We start from the raw sequence: 21,279 nt of genomic DNA on the forward strand, positions 1-21,279 counted from the left end.
TTTCAAATCAAATAATTATCACTAATTGTTGTGAGCGTAATGACGGTCAGCAACTTGTTATGAATCAAATTTCCGATCAGACTTGTAGGCATCGCGATCGAAAATCGGTCGATCTTTCCGCCATCTAGCAACAAAATTTGTTACTGATGTGTTGTCCTATGCAAACCGCAAATCCGCGGTGCAAACCGTAAAACCGCGGCTCAATCGGTTTGAAAAAACAAGAAACCGAACCGCACCGGTTTGACATTTTTTTTTTTAAACCGTGCGGGTCGGCCAAAATCGTGCCCGATCGTCGCAGGGCCGAGCCCTACCAGTCTCCAACCAGCTCTAACCTGGCTCGAACTTCATCGGTTTCCGCCCTGATGTTTGAAAGTCTGATGTCTCTCTGTCTTCCCTGCTCTTTCTAAATCTCTGACACGTGACAGCCTCAAGTCTTGAGAATTTTTGAGCTTCAAGATCTGAAATGGGTACACGCCATCAGCTACTTATTGCTCGCCTAAGAGTTAACGTTTAGGAGTTAAGGGTTGAGGTCGATACATAGGAAGCAAGGAAGCTGACCAACTTCCCGAAGTTCCAATCCAATGAAACGCCATTGCTTCAAACATTCCAAAACCGTTTATTGTAATATAGCAGGTAAACTGACGCAATGGTTAAGAGAACATCTCGAAGATATCTTGACACTTTCATTATGTCTTTGCTCCAAATGTGCTACACGAATCAGTAATCAAAACGTGGTGACCATTGAATCAATTGAAAGCACGATTGAAATACGGACAATCATTTTAGTGTTGAAGTTAGCAAAAGACGTATAGCATGAACTCGATGGTAGGATACATCCACACGAGACAAGAAAAACAAAATATAACATAACATTGAATAAAAGTGGGATTAGAAATAGTGAGAGCCATCAGATTGTAACTAGAAAAAAACTTGGTGGGAAATATTCCTGCTGTCTTCGAAATTATGACTAGGGAATGCTGATTGCATATTTCTTACGCAGTTGTGGTTAAATTGATAATCAAGGGCCATTTTTTCCCAAGGGCTTCAGATGGCAGTAACGCCAGTGGAATATTATTGACTCCATCCGTGGCTCAGAAAATAAATGGTAGATTTTTCAAATCGCAAGAGGAAAATATAATAATAATGTTAAACAAGACAAAACGTAAAACCACGAGATTTCGAAAATGCAAAATATCAGAACTCAACAGGAAAAATTACGCATTAACGTAACCAAATAGAAGACGTTTTTTTCCAATTCCGTGTCTCTCATTGTTCCAACCAAGAAGATGGAGCGATGTTACCAGTTTTCATTTTAATATTGAATTGTTTTAGAGTTGCTTCTAACGCTGTTTGATTTCCCGAAAAATATGCAGAAACAGCGTTATGGAATAGTAGCAACTGTTTATGCATCACCTAAAGGAAGTAGAACAACAGTTAAAGCTCATCATATATATGGCAATATCTATTTAATTTACATGTGTGTAAAAAGAACCTGAGATGTACTCACTTTAACTCGATTCTCATTTAGGAATCGGAGTTTCACTGATACGTCAGCACGTAATTTTTCAAATTCGATCTTGTGTTCGTCGTGAGCGCGTTGTGCCTCAGCTAACGCATTCGATTGACCTGATGATGTCGACTGCAAAAGGATCTCCAAATCAGAGCGATATGCATCGTATTCAATTCTGAGATAAGGACACTTTCAGAACAGGAATTTTATACATACTAATTTCAGTTGAACCTGGCAGCCTCATATCGCTTAACTGTGAGCAGCGTATCTTCCATGGTTTTGTTAACCAGAGTATTGACTGATGATACAAAAAAATCTAGAGCTGCCATGAGAATTTCACCATGGCGGCTCAAACTTCGCTGAGTTTCTGCATTGCAAAGAAATTCTGACTGCAATTCAGGAGACTTTTGGGCCAAATCAGCAAAGGCTTCTCCCAATCCTTGCTGTATGTTGAAAGTAAAGTGTCAGGTCAAGAGAGGTGCAGGTACAAGATTATGCATGTAACTACCTGTGTGCTGACTACATGTTGAAAATGTGAAGATAATGCTCTGGACAATCTCAGAATATTAAGATATTTTCTTTGGACATCACGAAGAAGATCAATTTGAGATTCAAGTTCTGTGTCAACAGTTCTTGAAGATTTTCCAAGCTTTTCTGATATCATTTGTTTCGTGCACTTGTAAGTTGAAATGCTCCAATTTTTCAGGTGTTCAATTTTTGCTACTGTGGCCGATCTGACTTCACTACTGTTGTTTATATTCAAACCAGGAAGGGATTGTTCACCCCTAGCTAACAAAGAATCTGGGGAATTCTGATTGGTTCCCACATTATTATTCTGTGGCAAGGGCATGCTGATACTTCTGGAAAATATGCTTGGAGCATGATGAGTTTCTGCTACCATCACAGGTAGCTGTGCCACACCAGTGTACGACTCTTGGTTTTCCAGTAAAGAAGTGTGACAATCCGGCTTTTGTAATTGGCTTTCCGGCGACTGAGACGATTCTCCGTTGAAGACTGTTGTCTGCTGCGGCAGTGGATATGCGACTTCATGAGACATCGCAAGATTATACATAAAACAAAAGATTCGACGAGAAATTCTATGAAACCCAGTAAGAGAATGGCTGTTTAACTATCAGATGTAACAACTCAGCGGACATTCAGCACAACTAAAGGTTGGCACTTCGTGACAGAATGACAGCAACCAACGTCATGTAAAAGCACCGCCTTATTGACATTTATGAGTAACGCGTGTTTATTTTTAATATCTTTCCTATGTGCATATACTATTTATTTAAAAAATTTTAAAACCACAAAACTATATTTATGAAGTATTTTTTTTTTTGGTTTTATTTCAAATTCTAAGTTTGGAGAGTGTGCCTCAATGCATGTCAAGTCCCTGAGGTAGAAAGGCAACTTTGTACTTTTCTTTCCCAGTCCGGTTCCTCGTTCCGTACATGTTGTAGTGATTACTGCTCACCTGAAAGCTATCACTGTTTGTCTAGAGAAAAACGTTATCATCGGCATTAAAAGAAGCTGTTGGCCATGAGCTTAGACAGTTTTGCTGGACAACTTGCTGGCGCAGATCCGCAGCTACAGCAGTTTCTTCAAGCTGAGACCCAGAAACAAAGATTTCAAGTAAGTAGTGAACAGCGAATTGGGCAATCTCCTACATATGAGTATTATAAAAGTGACGCTTATTTTTACTAGGGTCTAGTTCACGGCTTGACTGACCAGTGCTGGGATATTTGTATGGAAAAACCCAGCTCCAGACTAGATTCTAAGACGGAGCATTGCATTTCCAACTGTGTTGATCGATTTATCGATACATCTAATTTTGTAGTGAACCGATTGGAGAAAACTCAGCAGTTTGCATCTACATCAGAACTGGATGATTAAGAATTTGTTTATCTGATTGATTTAGTGATTGTAGTTGATTTACCATAGATAATGTTTTCTAAATTACGTAGTTTTGCTGTGAGGCACCATCGGAAGTTTTTCATAGCTGGGGCTTTAATAGGTGGGGGTGTTCTATTGAAAAGATATGCTGAGAAAAAACTCATTGAATGGCAGGAGACAGAAATGAATCAGCTTTTAGAACGATCAAGAAAACAGCAGCACTTCGAAAGTACTGAAAAGACCTGCAACATGACTATAACATCTGTTCTGCCCCAGATCCAACTAGCAATTGGCCGATCTTTAGATTCTGATAGCATAACCCTCTTATTGAAGCAGAAAGCTCCAAATAAAAAGGAGCTATGGGAACAATTAAAAATAAATGCATTCAGTCGTCTTATGTGTTACATTTATGGCAATGCCATATTGGCTATACTATTAAGAGCCCAAGTTAATATTCTTGGGGCATATCTCTATTTGGCCAATCAAAATCCATCGAATCCTGATTTAGAGCTTAGCCCAGAAGCACAAAGCCAGTTTCTTTCTTCATCTAATTATTGGCTAACAACTGGAGTTGAACGGTTTTGTTTGGTAAAAAAATATATATTTGATTACATAAATATTTTATTTAATGACAAGAAATTAATTAATCTTTTAAAATTGTTAGATGGTGGAGAAAGTTGTGTCGTCCCAAGTTAGCAATTTATCCCTAAAACAACGTCTGACGTTACTTGACCTGGAACATATCTTTCAAGAAGTTCGCGTGGCGCTAGAAGATGAGCTATCTCGTCAACCAAATGACTTTTTAGCGAATGTAATGCTTCCACCCCAGTCGTCTTGCGAGGTATGAAGAGTTCCTATAATTTGATAGAACTCTAGGGTACCCTTATGAACTGCCAATTATATTTAGGAGGCAAGTACTACATCTCCCACTTTAACGAAAATGATGATTGAGACTCGGGAGATACTGCAGAGTCCTGAAGTTACTCATCTACTGTCGACGTGTGTTAATATAGGTGTTGGTTGTGTTCTCGACAAATTTTGCGAAATCGTAAGCGTTTTATCCGCAGACAACAGTAAGACTCGGTCGCCGGATAGTCAGGATTTTCATCACCCAAATCATGTTTCTGTTTACGTGGCCAAACTTATACCTGCCCTCAATAACTTCATATTTCAGGATATTTGGCTCACGCAACTTTTGGCGATTGAGCCTCTCCGCATGTTTGGTGCGAACATTTACGAGTCATTCAGCACCTTATAAGTTTGGCTCAAAATTGTGATGCGGCATCAATCGGCAATGAAATACAATAGTTTTTTTCTTCCCCAATTTAGATAGTCAGCTGTTTTTAATATCACGGGTTTCAGATTTCCCGAAAGTGATTTTGTCTAGGTGACAACTAGCCACATTTGGTATGATTTTCCATTCGTTACACTGGCAACCTGGCAAGGGATTGGAATTACAATATTGTCGTTTATTTGCCGTCAGCTTCTGAGCAGTACTCCATTTGATATCAGGTGTTAGTTTCAGTGAGGTTTTATCCGTTTTTGTTGTGTTTAGTGTACCTGACGAAGCTCAGTCAGCACCGTTCAGCCGGGATCGGGCCGTCCGACCCGCCCCGGAAACGGCTAGTCAGGTCGATATTTTCTGTGGTAGTGTCGAGGGATTCGGATGCAACCCGGAAGCCCCGACGCCATCTTACAAAATGGTGGTTTAAATGGTTACCAATAAAACGAGCGCCGATTGGCTATCGGAGAAACGGTTTTATTATTAAAAATTCATAAATGGGCTTCGATTATGCTCGTATCCTAGCTCCTTGTGCGAACAAGAGTTATTTTTTATTTGGGGTATTCGTCAAGAGCCCCATGTTAAACACTGCATCAACATCATTCTAATTGTTATTAGAACTTATTGTTATTATAACGATAAAGTCGTTATTGGTTGTTGCGGTGTGAAAATAATACACAATAACAACTTTGTATTACTCAAACATATAATTTATACCTAAAACATGCAATTACTCTAATTGTTATTTGAATTACATTCATTATATTTGCTGCAGTACAAAACGAAAAGTTAATTGTAATAATAATTAAGTTAAGTAAGTAGAATATAACAAAATAATTATTGTATAGTTATATTTTAATCAAAATAAAGTTATTAATTTAAAAAATTATATATTTATATGGCTAGAATGCGTAAAGTTGTATTTAGAAAATTAAATAGGAATCTGGCCGCTAGATGGCTATAGTTGTAAAAAAGAAAAAAATTTCGCCAAAAAAAAAAAATCACACTTTTTTCTTTTTTTTCGATCCGTAGCCAGCTACCGGTCAGAATCAGCCATTCCACTTCTAGGGATATTACCCTATTTAGGGGGATTTAAGGAAAATTTTTGGAATCTAGGGTGCAGTTATGGAAATCTAGGGTTTCCGGGATTATCCAGGGCCTATTTAATTTTCTGGGGATTTCTGGGGATTTTGAGATTTTTGGCCAAACCGCTGTTGCTTTTGGCGCTTCTATGCAACTTCAAAAGTAAAATGCTCCTCAATAAGAGCCACCAAGCGGACAATGGTGAACGGTACGCTTTTCAGAAAGTAGTACTGACTAGGATACAACACGAACTCCATATGATCCTCCAAACGTCTGTGCCAAACATATCGCACGCCGAACTCAAGTCTCCGACTGAATTTCTGACAAGCACTTGACCCAATTGCAAAAGCTGGGGAGAGTTCCTTGAATATATACGTAGGAATTACGAATCTATTTTGTTCAACCATGATGAACAATTTGTTGTTGAGACATGATGAACCCGAGGCCTCTCACAATTTTGTTATCTAGGTGAGCAACACACTGTTCATTGGGAAACGCTGTGATTCTCTTGAGGCTTTATAACGTTGAAAGTTCGATGACAATTATTTTTGGAAAAAACCATATCTTTATTGCTTAACTAAACAAATATGATGGGGCAATCCGATGGTTTTATTTCTATAGCCAATTTAAATTTTTCTGGTAACTTGTTTGGCTTTGACGGGCACTGGTTAATTGCTTTGAAAATGTGTTCGATTTAATACTGTTCTAAAATAAATAAAATGGGTTATTTTATTTTTTTTATTTACATTTATAAAAATAATAAAATTTTTTTGAAGCAATGGCGTCTATAAGAACCGAACACGGACAGTCGACGTATGATCTCAGTGCTATACCACAGCGCCCTACCACGGCGCGACACCACTATTAGTCACATATTATATAGCTCCGGTATTAGAACGAAGGTCGATGAAAAATAAATTTGTTTGAGATGTGCGGTCCTGGCACAGTGGTTACCACCTTCGCTTCGCATTCTGAAGGCCCCGGGTTCAAGTCCCGACACCGCCAATTTCCCTCCCTCCCTCCCTTCCCCTCCAATTCTTCATTCTTCATTGAAGATACGCAAGATTCTTCATCTCATCGGATTACCCAAGCTTCTACAACGGATCAAGACGCAAGATGATTCTACGCCTTCAAGAAAGAAAAAAAGAAGAAAGAAAAAAACAAGAGAGAAAATAAAAGAGAAAAAAGAAGAGCCATGCCTACTATAAAGGGGCTAAATGGCACACCAAAAAAAAAGCCTTGCCAGGCTAAAATTGGCAAAAATAGCCTTGCCAGGCTAAAAATCGATCTGTAGTACTGTTCACTACCTCGAAGATCGAACCACAAACTGAAAGGTAGAGAAGAGGTGATCGTTGAACGTAGGCTGTTCGTTAGCCTCCCCACGGCCTGAAAGACGGCTCGTGGATGCAGGCAGCTTATCATCGGGATATGTGACCCAATTCTCTACCCGTAAGTTTTTGTTGTTCCTTTTTACACTAACAACTAACACTTTATTCACTTCACATTTTTTTACACATTTTTTTACAAGCTATATATAAGCTTTAATATAATAATAATAATATATATATATAAGCTTTAAGGCTAGACCCGAGTTCGAATCTAGCCTCAGTCATTTCTTTTTTCCCTTTCCTACCGTAAGCTGTACGCCACGCGCGGCGCTAGGTTCCACTTTCCACTGTTTTTCCCACACATTTTTCAAATTTCATTCAATTCTGCATTCGTTGCCAAACAGTGGAAAGTGGAGCTCGGTTTGGGGTATTACGCCCCTCTGGCAATGCAGTTTTAGGCGCAGTTTTAGGCGCTGGAGGTACAGTATTGCGCGTTATTATAGTATTATAGGTTATTATAGTAGGCCATGTGAGTATGCCATGAAAGTAACAGGGATTTTTCTGGGGATTTTATTTTTTTTAAATAGGGATTTATGTCCCCAGTCTGGCAACGTTCTAGGGATACCACTTTGCGGAAAGTGGAAACACTGGTCAGAATCGTTATTACTGGCATGTCAGTTTGAGTCCATTGGATCCCATTGTCAGTTAGTCGAGTAGCGTGGCTGGAGAAAAACGCGTGGCTGGAGAAAAATATGTTGAAATGGATAAGATAATAAAAGATAAGGATGGTAAGTACAAAGATTATTACATTAGTTTTCAATTATTAATTATTGTTTTTTGCTCTAATTATGAACCTGCAGGCTCAATTATTGCAACAGAAGAAAATATTAGGTGACAACAAAACTAAGGATGGTAACACGTAATGATTGTTTTTGTGTTGTTTTATTCATTTTTGTTTTTTAGCTCAAACTTTGAGTCTACAAGCTCAGTTACTGGAAAAAAACCAAGTTAGAACGGGACACTTTCCAAACAGTGAAGGAGGTTTTTCCAAACTCATCCCTAACTGAAGGTGAGGATGAGTTGGCATTAGGCGTACACAGTCAGGTACCTAAACTTTTCAAATAAGAATGCAAAATAAGCATAGAATTTTAACAAGCAATGATTTATTGTTTAGTTATTCAGTCCACCATCAGACAGTGCGTTAAATTTAAATTCTGTTAGTGCTGCACTAAAAGAATTGTTCGTAATCAGTCCATGCAGTGAAGGAACTGAACAATTGTGGGACCGTATTTGGGCCAAAAATGGGTGTGGTACGGAAACCCAGAAATGGCATGAGTTCAACCTAAAACATGGATTAGGTACTTCCCGGTTCTTTGTCTATCGAAAAAGTATTTTTAATGCTATTATTTTGCATTCACAGAATTTTAGTGGGGGATCAAGTCAAGTCTGGAAGTGTTACAGGATGGAAGAGTGAGCCTACAGTTGAAAAACACTGAAAGTGCATTACCATTAAGGTATGAGGTAAAGTAATAGAGTATGCAAATTGTCTAATGAGAAGTACCATCTTGTGTGAATGAATCTGGTACAACAGCAATCCTTTATAGTTCTGTCACAGCTAGAAGCCTCAAATAATTCTGCTTCTCTTACTAAAGAACAACTTGTCCTTTACGTTCAGAGTGTTGGTGAAGCTGGGTACTTAAATGGCCCTAAATATGTTTCATTTCGTTGCCATTGCAGCGATGAACATCATACATGGACTGTTTAGGTATGAAAGGAATTTTCTTGAAAATTTTTTGAATTTATGACGAAGCATTTCTCCTGCTTTTTGCCAACCATGTCTAATCTACAAAAAAAAAATTATTCAATAGGAAAGGATTTTCATATACTGGGAACACAACTATCAACAATGCAACATTCTAGGGGTGCTATTTTATCATTCAAGAGCCTTATACAATGATTTTCATCTGCAATTTGTATGGCCTTTCCCAAGCTTCTGCCAGAAGTTGAATCTATAAGTCATGTAAGTCACATGAGCAACAATTGAGATGCTTAATGGTGTTGTTTTTCTATTCTCAGCATAGGTTAATAGTAACATTGGATCTGAAAACATTCTTGGTTGGGGCAAGACACTGAATAAATTGTAATGATTGAATGGATGACATGACATTTCTATACTTAATTTGGATTCCCGAGACGGTATTTTATATTTAAAAAATTGAAGTGCATATCTGGGCTCCCTTCCTTTCCGTAGCCCCGTTTCCCCTTGACTCGTAATAAGCCCGTAGGGGGTCATGCCCCTACTGTACGGTATATATAAAAACAACATATACCGAGGTTTGGAGGGCTCTGGCCGGAAAGGGGACGTGGGGTGCCGCTTAGTCCGATGATGTGTTCACGGAGGGCGATGTGGCTACCCACAAATCCGAACTAAAGGTTAATCGCTCCTGTAAAAATGTTCCAAATCTTCAGCTCTTCTTCCGGCTTCTCTTAGCCAATCACCGGGTAATCTCCCCGGTGGGTCAACAAGGCAGTGTCTCCCCCTGCCTGGGTTGACGGCAACTTTTGAAAGGGCTATTGTGCCTTTTTAAAGTTGCAAAAATAATTGTAATGTGCAGAGAATTGTCAATAAAATTTTTTTTATAAAATATTTTTTGCAAAATTTGTTTCTTTCATTGTCTGTTTTTGCTGTGTTTACACGTTATATTTACCACCTTTTTTTTTTATTTAGCTTGCTCAATTCACCTTTATTGTTTTGGCCACCTTTGATGGTAAGCATTGTGACACGTTTATTGGTAAGCATTTGTTTCCATTGGTTTATCGTTTATTTGTAAGCATTCAGTTATTACCCAGGGGTCGAACCCTGGATGTTCGGCACACCGCGCACATGCTCTACCAATGAGCCATGAATCATATGATGTCAAGTTGGCTTTTTTCTAGTCACTTGTGGACTTGCATTTACACTTAGAATAAAACTGAAGTGCAATTCTGCAATATACTCTTCTACAATAATTTACTTCATGTTTACACATCTACTGAGGTTTGAACCCAGGGTATCAGGTATCGCAGCTAAAGGCTCTACTACAGAGCTATGGACCTTATGAATGCAATAGAAAGATAAACATATAGTTGTGAAAGACTGCATAAACATCCTAGACGATAAGATATCATATGCGATAATAAAATGCTTGGATATATCTCGTGGCTCAATGTTAGAGCATCGGCGTTGCACGCTGAATGTCTGGGGATCGGCTCCCATACGAGTAAAACAAAATACAAAAATACTTCAAAAAATATCCAGATAATACACGATGTTCCTTGAATATAAGTTGAATGGATAATAATTGAATACTTACAGATAAACGATAAACCAATGGAAACAATGCTTACCATCAAAGGTGACTAAAACAAATAAAGCAAAGCAATAAAAAAAAAGCTGATAAATGTAATGTGCGAACACAGCTAACACAGACAATGAAAGAAACAAATTTTGCAAAAAATATTTTATAAAAAAAATTTTATTGACAATTCTCTGCACATTACAATTATTTTTGCAACTTTAAAAAGGCACAATAGCCCTTTCAAAAGTTGCCGTCAACCCAGGCAGGGGGAGACACTGCCTTGTTGACCCACCGGGGAGATTACCCGGTGATTGGCTAAGAGAAGCCGGAAGAAGAGCTGAAGATTTGGAACATTTTTACAGGAGCGATTAACCTTTAGTTCGGATTTGTGGGTAGCCACATCGCCCTCCGTGAACACATCATCGGACTAAGCGGCACCCCACGTCCCCTTTCCGGCCAGAGCCCTCCAAACCTCGGTATATGTTGTTTTTATATATACCGTACAGTAGGGGCATGACCCCCTACGGGCTTATTACGAGTCAAGGGGAAACGGGGCTACGGAAAGGAAGGGAGCCCAGATATGCACTTCAATTTTTAAATAATTAATACCGTAATACGCGGGAATATACAGGCGACTGATGGAGGGAAATTCAATTCCGTACTTCAAATTATTATAACTTTTCGTTATCACATCCCAACCAGAAACCTTCGCAGGTTCACTATTGCTATTAATCTAAATTAAGAAAATAAAACATAGATAAGCATAAGACATTCTTATTGATATCGCTTACATGGTACATAAATTCATCATCTGCCATATTCCTGTAGATTCTTGGCAGGAGCTTCTAAAAGGCTATGCAGTTGCAAATGATCACCATAGCCAAAACTTGAATACGAAAGTTTGGGAGAACCTTTCGTGTTGGCCACAGAGACCTTCCATGGGCTTTCCGATTGGACGTTCCATGCACCTTAAAAAAAAAAAAGAAAGGTTACATAGTTGGTTGTTTTGATCACTAAACGTGAAGGTAAAGAAGGTACATGGTCTCGGCAGTCTTGACGACAATTTCCATTATAACCTCATATCACCTCATTTTATGGAAAAAGAATTTCGTAGGCGACAGTTCAGAATAAAAAATGGTTGCATTCAAATCTTTTGACAGGTGGGATTAAGGAATGTCGCCTTAGGGAGTGCAAACCGCGATTTTCAAAATTATTAAATGCTTGTTAGCCTTTGAAAGATTGCTGGCTGACGCAGATAATCGTTTGGGACATGATTAATGAGCTGCTTCGTGGATAAAGCTCGTTTTTTTTAGTCCTCTCGAGGATGACATGAATTCCAGCATGTTCTACACATGTATCAGCACTTAGCGATATACCAATTAAAACAATTAAAAAATTTAAAATAGTACCACCTTTTAATGTTTTTGACTCCATGATTCATCTTCGTTGCAATTGTGAAGGCAAGACAAACTGACCTATGGTGATTTATTCATCGCACTTGCCATAACCGTTTTCCCAATGTATCAGCTATTCTGCCAACAGTAGTTTACTAATACAACATTGACGATTAAAATTAGAAAACTAAACAAACTCAGCAGAAAAGCATTACCAGGGAGTAACATCTTGCATGTTGACGAAGAATCTTTGGTTTATCATGTACATGGCAGAACATCCACATTGCCTGGATGGCGCAATCCTTTGCGTAATCACACAAATAATAACTAAAACATATTGAATTGAAACAAAATTTAAATGAAGTTTTACCCAACAGCCGGCTGCACCTCTGAATTCCAAAACTACGTCTACACATTCATATCAAGCTTTTCCAGCATGTCTCACCTTTGGCATTTGTTTAAATCATTCCTTCAAAAATTTTTAATAAATGTAAATAAAGTAAACAATTGATATTTATGTGACGTCGGAGTACCATTTGGCTGTCAAGCATTCCATACAAGATAGGCATTTTGAAGAATCAGTGGCAGCAATCAAGTGCTACAATTTGAATATGGGCTAGGTGTTATAGTCACTGAGGGCTCTCAATCCCTAAACTGAACCTTGCTCACTGATGTGACAATCTATAAAAGGATTTAAATCTTAATTAATGAGACATGCAGGATACTGTATAAAATTATAGTAAAGATGGTACCAAATGCTGAGTTACTAGAAATTTTGCCTGGGAAATCTCCAACTTACCATGTGAAACATAAGTCAGCTGTACTGCATTTGCAAATCCATTGTTCAAGTAACCATGTCTGAAGGAATGAATGAAAAAATTAAATAGGAATCTGGCCGCTAGATGGCCATAGCTGTAAAAAAAGAAAAAAAAGGCCAAAATTTTATTTTTTTGGGGGGGGTAAAACGGATTGCCATAGAGTTTCTACTTGCATTACTCGTTTTCACTGAAGGAAATCCTTGCAAACACACCATAGCAGGGGCAGCGAGACGCAGCAGAAATATTAGGTCAATGTATGTAGAGAATTAACTAGAAATCTGACCGTTAGATGGCAATAGCAGTAAAACAGGGATGTTTTTTTTTTTGGTAAAACGGATTGCCATATGCTGATTCCGGAAAAATAGCTATTTTTAAAATTAAGTTAACCATTTTTTAAATAAGCCGAATATTTGACGCAATGCTAGCGCGCCAGTACGCTACAGCGGTAGCGCTGATGCAGGACAAATATTCGGTGAGCATATGTAGAACATTGGCTGAAAATGTGACCGATAGGTGGCGATACCCTAAACAGAAAAAAGGTATGCTCATTTAGTGAGGAAGATATCCGTTAGATGCTGTGCTGTTGTCTTAAAAAATCGAAACAAGTTTTTAACACTGGAAGCCTGGAAGGCTCAAAATATCATGAAAGAAAATGGAAAAATTATTGAAAATAATCCTGTCTGAGATTTCTGACCAGAATAACAGTAATTCTGTTAGCAAACTTTTGGACGAGGTGTTTGTACGGTGTCTTTCGAAAGAAGAGTTTGTTTCCATTATTCACTATTGTTTGCATCTGGTTGCCTCACGTAGAGATCACAATGAGTTGACGAAAGAAACAGCAATTGAAATATTGTCCATATTAAATGCATTCAGAAGGAATGAATTTAATGAAACCTCACCTCAAGTTATCAGTGAACTTATCTCATCAAATTTAAGTGAACCTGTTGACATCCTTGCACTGATCCAAGAGCTCTTGACTGTTGGTTTCCTTGAAGATGTTGTTTCTACAGAATTTTCTGTCAATTTGCAAAAAATGCTACACAAATTGCGTGGCAAACATAGCTTACCAGTTTTGGTGGACATGGCAAATATCATCCTATGCAATCCCAAATGTCTGCCTCCACAACAACTGCGACAACAATTCTGCATTGAAATAATTCACCAAATATCCTCTCTCAGCATTCCTGCCAGCCAATATATTAATTTTATGCAAGATGTTATGCTTGTATCAAAAATGGTCCAAAAGATATGGCTAAATTCCCCTCATGATGTTGGACTATCATCTTTGGCAACCATCTACACATTAATTGCTGAAAGCAGTAATAATCATCAGTTTATAATATTTCTTGGTTACATTATGGACTTACTTTGAATTATTTTGCAGGTAATGTTAGCCCTCCAAGTCAGTCTTTAGCGGCATTCTTGAATGTCACACCTAAAAGTCAGATAGAGAAAGCCCTTGAAAAACTACTTATACTACCAGCTTCATCCAGTAAAGACAAGCATGTAATTAGACTCGCCACTATCCTATGTGATTGGCTAATCCAATGGCCCAAGGCAACTAGAATATCTTGTTGGGTTTTATCGTTATTCAAGATGCTTACACTAGATGGTAGATCTGCAATTGTAGCTGAAGTGATCTCCCTTAAAGCTCCTAAGGTATGTAAATTTATTATTTTGCAAATTGTACATGCAATAGTCAGTGTAAAATTATTTACAGCTTATGGAACAGTCAGTCATTCCTATTATCAGAGCCTCTACTGCCCCGGTCTTGCCATACATGCTTTGTGCTTTTCGTGATCAGCCACAGGAAAAAGTTGATTTTATGCTGAAGCTGGCCATCAGACTTGTTAATCTTTTGAAGAATCAGGTTTCCAATGACAATGAAACACAACACTTAAGGAATGAGTTGATGGAAGTTCTTCATATTATGGGCGAAAAACTGTCGTTTACGGATGATCAGTTACGTCAGTCGCTCCTACAAACAATATCTGTAAATCTACCTTTTCTTCCCCTGTATTCTGTTTTAGTAATGTTTTTTTACTTTGTAAATTAAAGGAATATCCCCGACCCAGTCCTCAGCGTATACTGTCCAAGCTTGACTCTGTGCCGGCATTGTTTGATCCTCGGTTTTCTAAGGATTGCAAGAAACTGGTCATACCGAATGGTAACTGGTTGGAATCTAGATCAGCTACTGGAAAAATTGGATTGATCAATTTAGGGAATACCTGTTACATTAATTCGATTCTACAAGCTCTCTACATGAATTATGAGTATGGTAGGAAATTTTCAGTTAAGATTTCACAGTCATGTCATCGTTGAAATTTGTTTAGTTTCACGCGAGCTGTACTTGGTTCAACCACTACTACTGACCAGTATGTCCTTACCCAGCTACAGCGAGTCCTAGTATTCTTACGGTACAGTTTCCGGGCAGCATACTCCCCTGCAGCGTTCATCAAAGCTTCTCGTCCTCCTTGGTTTGAGACCGGTAGACAACAGGACTGTTCCGAATTTTTGAGGTATTTCTCTATTTACCATCGTTTATCCACTCTCAACTAATAAGGACGATGGTTGATTATACCAGGTACCTGATGGATAGCTTGTATGAACAAGAGAGAGCTGGCCGGTGTGTCCTACAATGTGGTCATCGTTGGAAAGTTGGTGTTGGTAAAGAAACTACGGACGAAGCTGAGCAAGTTGCAGAACCAGGAATCGAAGAAAAATCCGAGGAAGGGAATAGCGAACTTCAGCGATGGATTACAGAAGAAGATTTGACTGCTGGACTTGCACAACCTGAAGGAAACCTGCCAGTGGGAAAAAGTGTGCAAGCAGCTGACAGCCTCTCTAACGCCCATTCCGATTCCACGGATAGTGGCATTCAGTCTGTGGGCGACGGATTAGAGGAAAAGGTTAAGTCATGCTCCGACTCGGAGAAACGGTCGATGGATAAAAAGCAACAATTAAGCCTCATACATAAGATATTTGGTGGACAGATGACCATATCTTACCGATGCCTTGCATGTGGTACTGAATCACATCATCAGGACTTTTTCACGGATCTTCACTTGGCTTTTCCTGATCCTGTTGCATCCGTACCAAGCAAAACGACCATTGAATCGGCTCTTCAAGGTAATCAAGAGCTAAGTCTTGATTCATTGTTGAAGTTTTATTTCGCCCCAGAGAAGCTTCAAGGCGAGAACCGCTACCACGTTAGTCAACCTTAGTTTACCATTTAAAATATTTGTTCATTGAAGTTGTTTGATATTTAGTGTGATAACTGCGCCAAGCTGGTTCAAGAGGCGGAGAGAGTACTTCGTGTAACAGAAGCTCCGCAGCATTTGCTTCTGACTTTACTGCGATTCCATTACGATAGACTGCTTCAAAGGCGAGGGAAGATCACTACCCAAGTTAGTTACCCTCAACGGCTGGATCTTCCTATTGATGGTGGAGGTACCATAAGTTATGTGCTTTACTCTGTCGTCATCCATTCTGGTGTGACACTCGATGGTGGTCATTACTATACGTTGGCGCGTAGCAGTGACCTGGATCCGGAAGATGTTCTTGGGAAGGGCGATAAGTTGACACCTTGGTACATGTTCAATGATTGCCAAGTGTCGCGAACTGACTTCGATTCGTTGATCAGCTTGTCACGTAGATATCCAACAGATACGCCTTACCTTTTGTGGTACCGGCGCGTGACGGATGATCAGGTAGGGAGTGCATTGGATGTAGGCAAAACAACACCTGCTGTGCCTCTGATACTGCCCTCCGACTTGAAGCATATAGTAGACGAAGACAACGCCAGGTTTGTCCAAGAACAAATGCGATCAGCGATTCGTCCAGCTCCTAGTATTTGGGCGCCACCAAAAAAAGATGATGATCAAGACAGTCACCGGCGAGATCCTTTCCAAGATAATAATGGTTCACGTTTCATATTTTGAGGTGTCCAATAAGCGCTTCCGCATTCATTTACCTAAAATTGTATCGTAAAGAGTTATTTTGTATTTCGATCAAATGGAACTTACGTTAAATGCGCAGTCGCACTGTGTGTCTATAGTTAGTCGGCGGTGCACTTTCCCTGGCCTCTTACTTGTACATGGCCTAATCAATTACATATCATTTGTTGTAAAAGTAGACCATGGTTGTACGGAGTCATGTAGAATAAGCTGCCGAAATCTGTGCCTTCTAAGCAAGCACGACTCTTGGCTGTCAAGACAACAGCGCAGAGGATGAAATAAACTGTCTTTTATTGTTTCTCTTGCTTATTAACCTTAAAACTTGTCACGTTGTAATTTGAGGCAATGAAACGTAAAAAAAAATACCAATGATCTTCTGAAAAGGCAAAAGTTATGAATGACGGGTCGGAAAAGTAATCGTGTTAGGAGGTGCTTCGAAATTTAAGAATTAACTGACTTCCTTTTAGTCTTGGTTTTATCGGGCTTTTCTTCTGGTTGCACTAACTGCAAAATCTTGAGAATAGCTTGTTCTTGATCAAATTCATCGCCGGAGCTAGCATCAGATTTCAACGACTTTTCCTTATTTGGTCTTAACTTGGCTCTTTTCTTCGTTTGCTCAGCTTTTACTTCTTTCTCCGGCAACCAAGCTACCAATATTTTTTCTGGGGAAGCGGTCTTTACGAGATTTTTGGATGAACCGTTAGCTTTTGGAGTTCGTGGTGATGGAACACTTTTTGTTTTTTCAACTGATGGAGTTTGCTTGGCTTCTGACGCCGGAGTTTTTAGCATTTTCTTCGACAATGACGATTCTTTCAGGTTTTTCATTGGGGAGGCAGTTTCAGGACCCTGAGCTTGAACAGACTTTGGCGTTGAATCTAACTTCTTTTCTAATGCTTTTAACTTCTTCGCCGACTCAGCCAACTTTGCTGATTTGGCCGAAGGAGTTTGTTTCTTTTTTGATACAGGAGTAGACTGTGGAGAGGCGATAGGTAGACTAAGTCCTAACAGCTCTTGGATGATCGATTCATTGTCTTCTTCTTCACCCTCCTGTTCAAGTGCAATACTCTTCTTTTTTGAAGATTTGCTGGGGGTTGCTGTGCCATTCACTTTTTTCACCTCCTTTGACTTCTTAAGAGAAGACGGTTGTTTCAAAGGTTTTCCCGGTGTTTCTATATCGCTTAATTTTGAACCTCCTTCTTTTTTCTTTTCCAAACGCGATTTAGATTTTTTCGTTGATGTAGGCGTTCTGAAGGAAATCTTTCTTTCCTCCTCAGAATCGATCGTCATTTCAAATTCAGCTTCTGAATTTTGCTGTAACTTATTTTTTTTGGGTGATTTTGCCTGCTCTTCGATTCCTTCTAAAATATTTTTTCCTGTTTTCTTTTTCGGACTGCTTTTGGTTACTTGAAGTTCTTTCGCTACTGGGTCTCCTGATTCTACAGAATCCAGCACCTCATCAGATTCGACTAATTCTGCGTCGGTGGAAGTTTCATTGAGTATACTGATTTCCTGTGCTTTCTTCGGTGTGCGAGACGGTGTTGATGATTGTTCCAGTTTTTTTGAAAATTTCTTAAATAGATTGGTTGTTAAACTTTCTACTGGAGCAGTATCTTCATTTTTGGTTTCGGTGAATCCACCTCCAAACAGTTTAGCTTTTTTATTTTTAGGAGTTTCTTTCATGACTGAACCTTCAGAAATTTTCCTTTTTCTTTTCTTGTCTTGTTCACTAAATTGGTCTGTAATTTCACAAGTCTCATTTTGTGTTGGGACACTGTTCAGGTTTGATGTAAGAGAAAGCTTTGCTTCATTTTTCCGGTGAGACAGTGATAGTTTAGATCTCTTCTGCTCCATACTTTCTTCTGGGCTTAAAGCTATATTTGTAGATTCTTCACTTGCAAATTCAACTCCACTATCGCTGTTTGTTCTTTGCCTTGATTCAGAACTCAGTTCAGCCTGTGGTCTGTAAAATATAATAATAATACTTTACGTAAGTTTTTGCAAACATTTTCAAGCAGCACTTACATTAATTCAACAATTTTTCCTTCAATGTAAGGAACAATACTATACAGATCAACTTTCGTAATGCTAAATTTGACTTTGTCTAGCAATTTAGCAGGTTTTCCCAACCAACTTTCAGATGCTATGTTAAACGGTTTTGGAAGACTAATATTAAAAAGACCATGGACAAGACAACCAATATGATCGACGCTTATCCTGTTCACTATCCCTGAGGTAAAAGCAAGATATAATTGTTATTTTAATGATGAAAATTTAAGAATGTTTTATTTACCAACTAGCTCCTGGTTAACTTCAGGATTAAAAATGTAGAAATTTCCTACTACATCAACATGAATGTCACTCAAGTTGAAGAGTGTTTGGGCTTTAGATTCTCGAATAGCGAGGTTTCCGTAGCCAGCCAAAATCCCACCGAGGCTGTGTAAATATAGCAAAGATTGATTAGTCCGTAATGTGGAAATATCAAACACGTGCTTAAACGATTACTCTGGTTCGTAGCGAATCAATCTACAATCTATAACAGAAGCTACACTTTTGCCTAGATCATTCAGGTAATATGGTGGAATACAAAGATGTAATTTTTCATGGACAACTTTTACTGCTGACGATAAATTAGACGAAATTTCTTTCCAAAAATTTTTATCCAGAGAATTTGAAGCAGTACCGAGCGCCATTTTAACTGCACCAACTAGCTGTTGTCAAGTTTACGTTAAACTGATCTAGCGGGAAAATTGCAATGTATTTTTTTAAGGTAGCATATCCTGGTATGTCTAGAAACCTACTATCCTAGTATGCAGGACGTAGCACCCAGCCATAGATGCCAATATTAAAACTTAATTAATATAACACAACTTAAAAAGTCACAATAATTAAGCAAGATAGAGCAGAAGTAGAGATAGTATAATTTATCTATGTAGGGCAAATCTGGAATAGAGTTATAGAATAAAAATATTCTATAAATCTATCTGGAGAATAGAATTTAATAAATTTTCTGCTTAACAATGCCGCTCTGAATCTTAAAGGACATTATAAATAATAAAAGCATATAAGAATAAGCATACTTATATTATTGGCACGTAGCAACAGAAGAAAGTCAGGTTTTTGACCTCGTGTTGTCAAATACCTGGTGCGCTGGTAGATAATTATATGTTTATCAGGTCACACACGGATCAGAACATGTTAGCAATTAGTCAAACGTTTGGTTTGCCGTTCTTCCGAATGAAGGTGCATTCACCTATTTGACATATTCTCCAGGTGATAAATTTGTCCCTATAAATAAGAACTAGAGGATCACTGATGGCATTAGCTGTGTCCTGTTCTCAGCTTGAGCACTTGCATAGAAATATATTTCTCGCCCAGAATGCAAAAGATCATCTTCTTGCTGCTTTCGTGTAAGTTTTACTACTTTACCGCATTTTCACGATGAGTTGTTTTACCTTAACGGCTATTTGATTTTGAATATTTATACCACTTTTTCCGTAGTCTCAGTTGCGTTTTCTCTGTCGAACCCTGTTGCGGAGCGTGCACAGACTCTTAATGTAGGAGATGTGATCGCTTTGTTTGATGCAGACGAGCCAGATCAACCCGCAGTTTTGTTTGTGCAACAGGCAACGACAGGTGAGACCCCTGTATTAAGAACCCTTACTCCCGAAGAATCGAAAGATGAGGACAAAGTGGCAGGAAAAGATTGCGAGGGCTGTGATGGCGAAAGTGAAACGCAAGAGAGATCATTCCTTTTCAAAAAGTTATTCCTGTCGCATTTTGTACGCCCGGTTACCGTTGCCGCAGCACCTCCCGTCCGGCCACGACCAGTTGCACCCCCTTCGGCTTTCCTCATTGGAACTGTCTATCAACCAACATCCTTTGTTGCGGCACCAGTCAAAACTACGGGATCTGTCGCTGGTGGTACGTCCGGTGAATTTACAAGCAATAGCATTAAAAGACTAATATACATTTCTTTTTAAGTCGTATCTATTGGCGGGCAAACAACTATGCAACTTGCCCAACCTTCCACGGGTCTTTTGTCTAGCACTGTTAGCCAAATGAGTCCAGGTGCTGGCATTTCTGGACAACAGTTGATGCAAGGATTATTCCCGGGCGGACAATCGGCTATGCAAGTAATCCAAGCTCCTACGACATTGCCTACAACTGGTGCGGGTGTTCTAGGCTCTGGCTTGGCCATGCAACAATCGCTACAAGGGCCGTTCATCGGAGGACAACAGGCGGTACAAGCGGTAGCACCCCCGACAGGTTTCTCTGCCTTTTCGGCTGGCCAAGCCGGTGGCATGTCCGCACTACAGCAGCTCCAAGGACCACAGCTTTCCGCATTACAGCAGCTGCAAGTACCACCGTTAGCCGCTGGAACACGACCAGCCGCACTTCAAGTTCCAACAGGCACACAACAAGTGGCCAGTCCTCCCTCTGGTCTATTTCCAAACGCAGCTGGACAGGGCAATATCGGAATTAACGTTCAACAAAGTAGTATGCCACATTCTGGCCATGGTCCTACCCCTAACTCTGTCGCCACCATCAACATATCAAATGCTGAAATACCTGAAGCTGAAACAGATGATTCGCCAGTAACACCGGAGGAAATCTCCTGTTCCAATTGTTGAAACGGATCGTGCGATTGACGTCGCGGCTGCATTCCAATAGCAA

The 21,279-nt window shown here is 39.3% G+C and overlaps 6 protein-coding genes and 1 long non-coding RNA gene across 9 annotated transcripts; 4 read left to right on the forward strand and 3 right to left on the reverse strand.

The window, feature by feature from the left end:
* Nucleotides 1–596: 596 nt before the first annotated feature.
* On the reverse strand, nt 597–2,701 carry LOC130690038 (arfaptin-2-like). The gene is made up of 4 exons (XM_057513001.2): nt 2,019–2,701; nt 1,742–1,953; nt 1,508–1,685; nt 597–1,413 (listed from the first exon to the last, which is right to left on the reverse strand). The coding sequence occupies exons 1-4, from the start codon at nt 2,580–2,582 to the stop codon at nt 1,267–1,269; spliced, it is 1,101 nt and encodes a 366-aa protein (XP_057368984.1). The 5' UTR covers nt 2,583–2,701; the 3' UTR covers nt 597–1,266.
* A 221-nt stretch (nt 2,702–2,922) lies between these two features.
* Nucleotides 2,923–3,469, forward strand: LOC130690074 (mitochondrial import inner membrane translocase subunit Tim8 A-like). The gene is made up of 2 exons (XM_057513050.2): nt 2,923–3,145; nt 3,218–3,469. Exons 1-2 carry the CDS (start codon nt 3,053–3,055, stop codon nt 3,404–3,406), a joined length of 282 nt encoding a protein of 93 aa, XP_057369033.1. The 5' UTR covers nt 2,923–3,052; the 3' UTR covers nt 3,407–3,469.
* LOC130690037 (peroxisomal biogenesis factor 3-like) lies at nt 3,458–4,730 on the forward strand. Of its 2 annotated transcripts, XM_057513000.1 has the most exons (4): nt 3,458–3,994; nt 4,071–4,247; nt 4,314–4,479; nt 4,581–4,730. In XM_057513000.1, exons 1-4 carry the CDS (start codon nt 3,458–3,460, stop codon nt 4,610–4,612), a joined length of 912 nt encoding a protein of 303 aa, XP_057368983.1. In that variant the 3' UTR covers nt 4,613–4,730. The 2 variants fall into 2 exon arrangements, with proteins under 2 accessions (XP_057368983.1, XP_057368982.1); XM_057512999.1 differs by having other exon boundaries at nt 4,314–4,730.
* Nucleotides 4,731–11,518: 6,788 nt separating this feature from the next.
* On the reverse strand, nt 11,519–12,507 carry LOC130690085 (uncharacterized). Its single transcript, XR_009000880.2, has 4 exons — nt 12,365–12,507; nt 12,202–12,300; nt 12,047–12,133; nt 11,519–11,986 (listed from the first exon to the last, which is right to left on the reverse strand). It is a non-coding gene; the product is annotated as an uncharacterized LOC130690085 (long non-coding RNA).
* A 740-nt stretch (nt 12,508–13,247) lies between these two features.
* Nucleotides 13,248–16,903, forward strand: LOC130690016 (ubiquitin carboxyl-terminal hydrolase 35-like). 2 transcript variants are annotated; one of them, XM_057512972.2, is made up of 8 exons: nt 13,248–13,968; nt 14,034–14,308; nt 14,370–14,642; nt 14,708–14,922; nt 14,983–15,168; nt 15,234–15,858; nt 15,919–16,099; nt 16,305–16,489. In XM_057512972.2, the coding sequence occupies exons 1-8, from the start codon at nt 13,302–13,304 to the stop codon at nt 16,346–16,348; spliced, it is 2,466 nt and encodes an 821-aa protein (XP_057368955.1). In that variant the 5' UTR covers nt 13,248–13,301; the 3' UTR covers nt 16,349–16,489. The 2 variants fall into 2 exon arrangements, with proteins under 2 accessions (XP_057368955.1, XP_057368954.1); XM_057512971.2 differs by having other exon boundaries at nt 15,919–16,903.
* On the reverse strand, nt 16,880–19,335 carry LOC130690027 (neurofilament heavy polypeptide-like). Its single transcript, XM_057512989.2, has 4 exons — nt 19,108–19,335; nt 18,896–19,038; nt 18,628–18,832; nt 16,880–18,565 (listed from the first exon to the last, which is right to left on the reverse strand). Exons 1-4 carry the CDS (start codon nt 19,293–19,295, stop codon nt 17,047–17,049), a joined length of 2,055 nt encoding a protein of 684 aa, XP_057368972.1. The 5' UTR covers nt 19,296–19,335; the 3' UTR covers nt 16,880–17,046.
* Nucleotides 19,336–19,932: 597 nt separating this feature from the next.
* On the forward strand, nt 19,933–21,236 carry LOC130689463 (uncharacterized). The gene is made up of 3 exons (XM_057512411.1): nt 19,933–20,012; nt 20,104–20,526; nt 20,587–21,236. The coding sequence occupies exons 1-3, from the start codon at nt 19,982–19,984 to the stop codon at nt 21,234–21,236; spliced, it is 1,104 nt and encodes a 367-aa protein (XP_057368394.1). The 5' UTR covers nt 19,933–19,981.
* The last annotated feature ends 43 nt before the right edge of the window (nt 21,237–21,279 follow it).

This window comes from Daphnia carinata, chromosome 6 (assembly GCF_022539665.2).
Source record: "Daphnia carinata strain CSIRO-1 chromosome 6, CSIRO_AGI_Dcar_HiC_V3, whole genome shotgun sequence".
Classification (NCBI taxonomy): Eukaryota; Metazoa; Arthropoda; class Branchiopoda; order Diplostraca; family Daphniidae; genus Daphnia; species Daphnia carinata.

Bases quoted from the DNA above. Each gene is read 5' to 3' on its own strand.
- LOC130689463 (XM_057512411.1), top strand. From the start codon at position 19,982: ATGCAAAAGATCATCTTCTTGCTGCTTTCGT. The intron at 20,013-20,103 runs GTAAGTTTTACT...CTTTTTCCGTAG, and splicing joins CATCTTCTTGCTGCTTTCGT to TCTCAGTTGCGTTTTCTCTG. The intron at 20,527-20,586 runs GTACGTCCGGTG...TTTCTTTTTAAG, and splicing joins TACGGGATCTGTCGCTGGTG to TCGTATCTATTGGCGGGCAA.
- LOC130690037 (XM_057512999.1), top strand. From the start codon at position 3,458: ATGTTTTCTAAATTACGTAGTTTTGCTGTGAGGCACCATCGGAAGTTT. The intron at 3,995-4,070 runs GTAAAAAAATAT...TAAAATTGTTAG, and splicing joins GAGTTGAACGGTTTTGTTTG to ATGGTGGAGAAAGTTGTGTC. The intron at 4,248-4,313 runs GTATGAAGAGTT...AATTATATTTAG, and splicing joins CACCCCAGTCGTCTTGCGAG to GAGGCAAGTACTACATCTCC.
- LOC130690038 (XM_057513001.2), bottom strand. From the start codon at position 2,582: ATGTATAATCTTGCGATGTCTCATGAAGTCGCATATCCACTGCCGCAG. The intron at 1,954-2,018 runs GTAGTTACATGC...TTCAACATACAG, and splicing joins AACATGTAGTCAGCACACAG to CAAGGATTGGGAGAAGCCTT. The intron at 1,686-1,741 runs GTTCAACTGAAA...TCCTTATCTCAG, and splicing joins AAGCGATATGAGGCTGCCAG to AATTGAATACGATGCATATC.
- LOC130690027 (XM_057512989.2), bottom strand. From the start codon at position 19,295: ATGGCGCTCGGTACTGCTTCAAATTCTCTGGATAAAAATTTTTGGAAA. The intron at 18,833-18,895 runs GTAAATAAAACA...CTTTTACCTCAG, and splicing joins AGTTAACCAGGAGCTAGTTG to GGATAGTGAACAGGATAAGC. The intron at 18,566-18,627 runs GTAAGTGCTGCT...TATATTTTACAG, and splicing joins GGAAAAATTGTTGAATTAAT to ACCACAGGCTGAACTGAGTT.
- LOC130690016 (XM_057512971.2), top strand. From the start codon at position 13,302: ATGGAAAAATTATTGAAAATAATCCTGTCTGAGATTTCTGACCAGAAT. The intron at 14,643-14,707 runs GTAAATCTACCT...TGTAAATTAAAG, and splicing joins CGCTCCTACAAACAATATCT to GAATATCCCCGACCCAGTCC. The intron at 15,859-15,918 runs GTTAGTCAACCT...TTTGATATTTAG, and splicing joins AAGGCGAGAACCGCTACCAC to TGTGATAACTGCGCCAAGCT.
- LOC130690074 (XM_057513050.2), top strand. From the start codon at position 3,053: ATGAGCTTAGACAGTTTTGCTGGACAACTTGCTGGCGCAGATCCGCAG. The intron at 3,146-3,217 runs GTAAGTAGTGAA...TATTTTTACTAG, and splicing joins CCCAGAAACAAAGATTTCAA to GGTCTAGTTCACGGCTTGAC.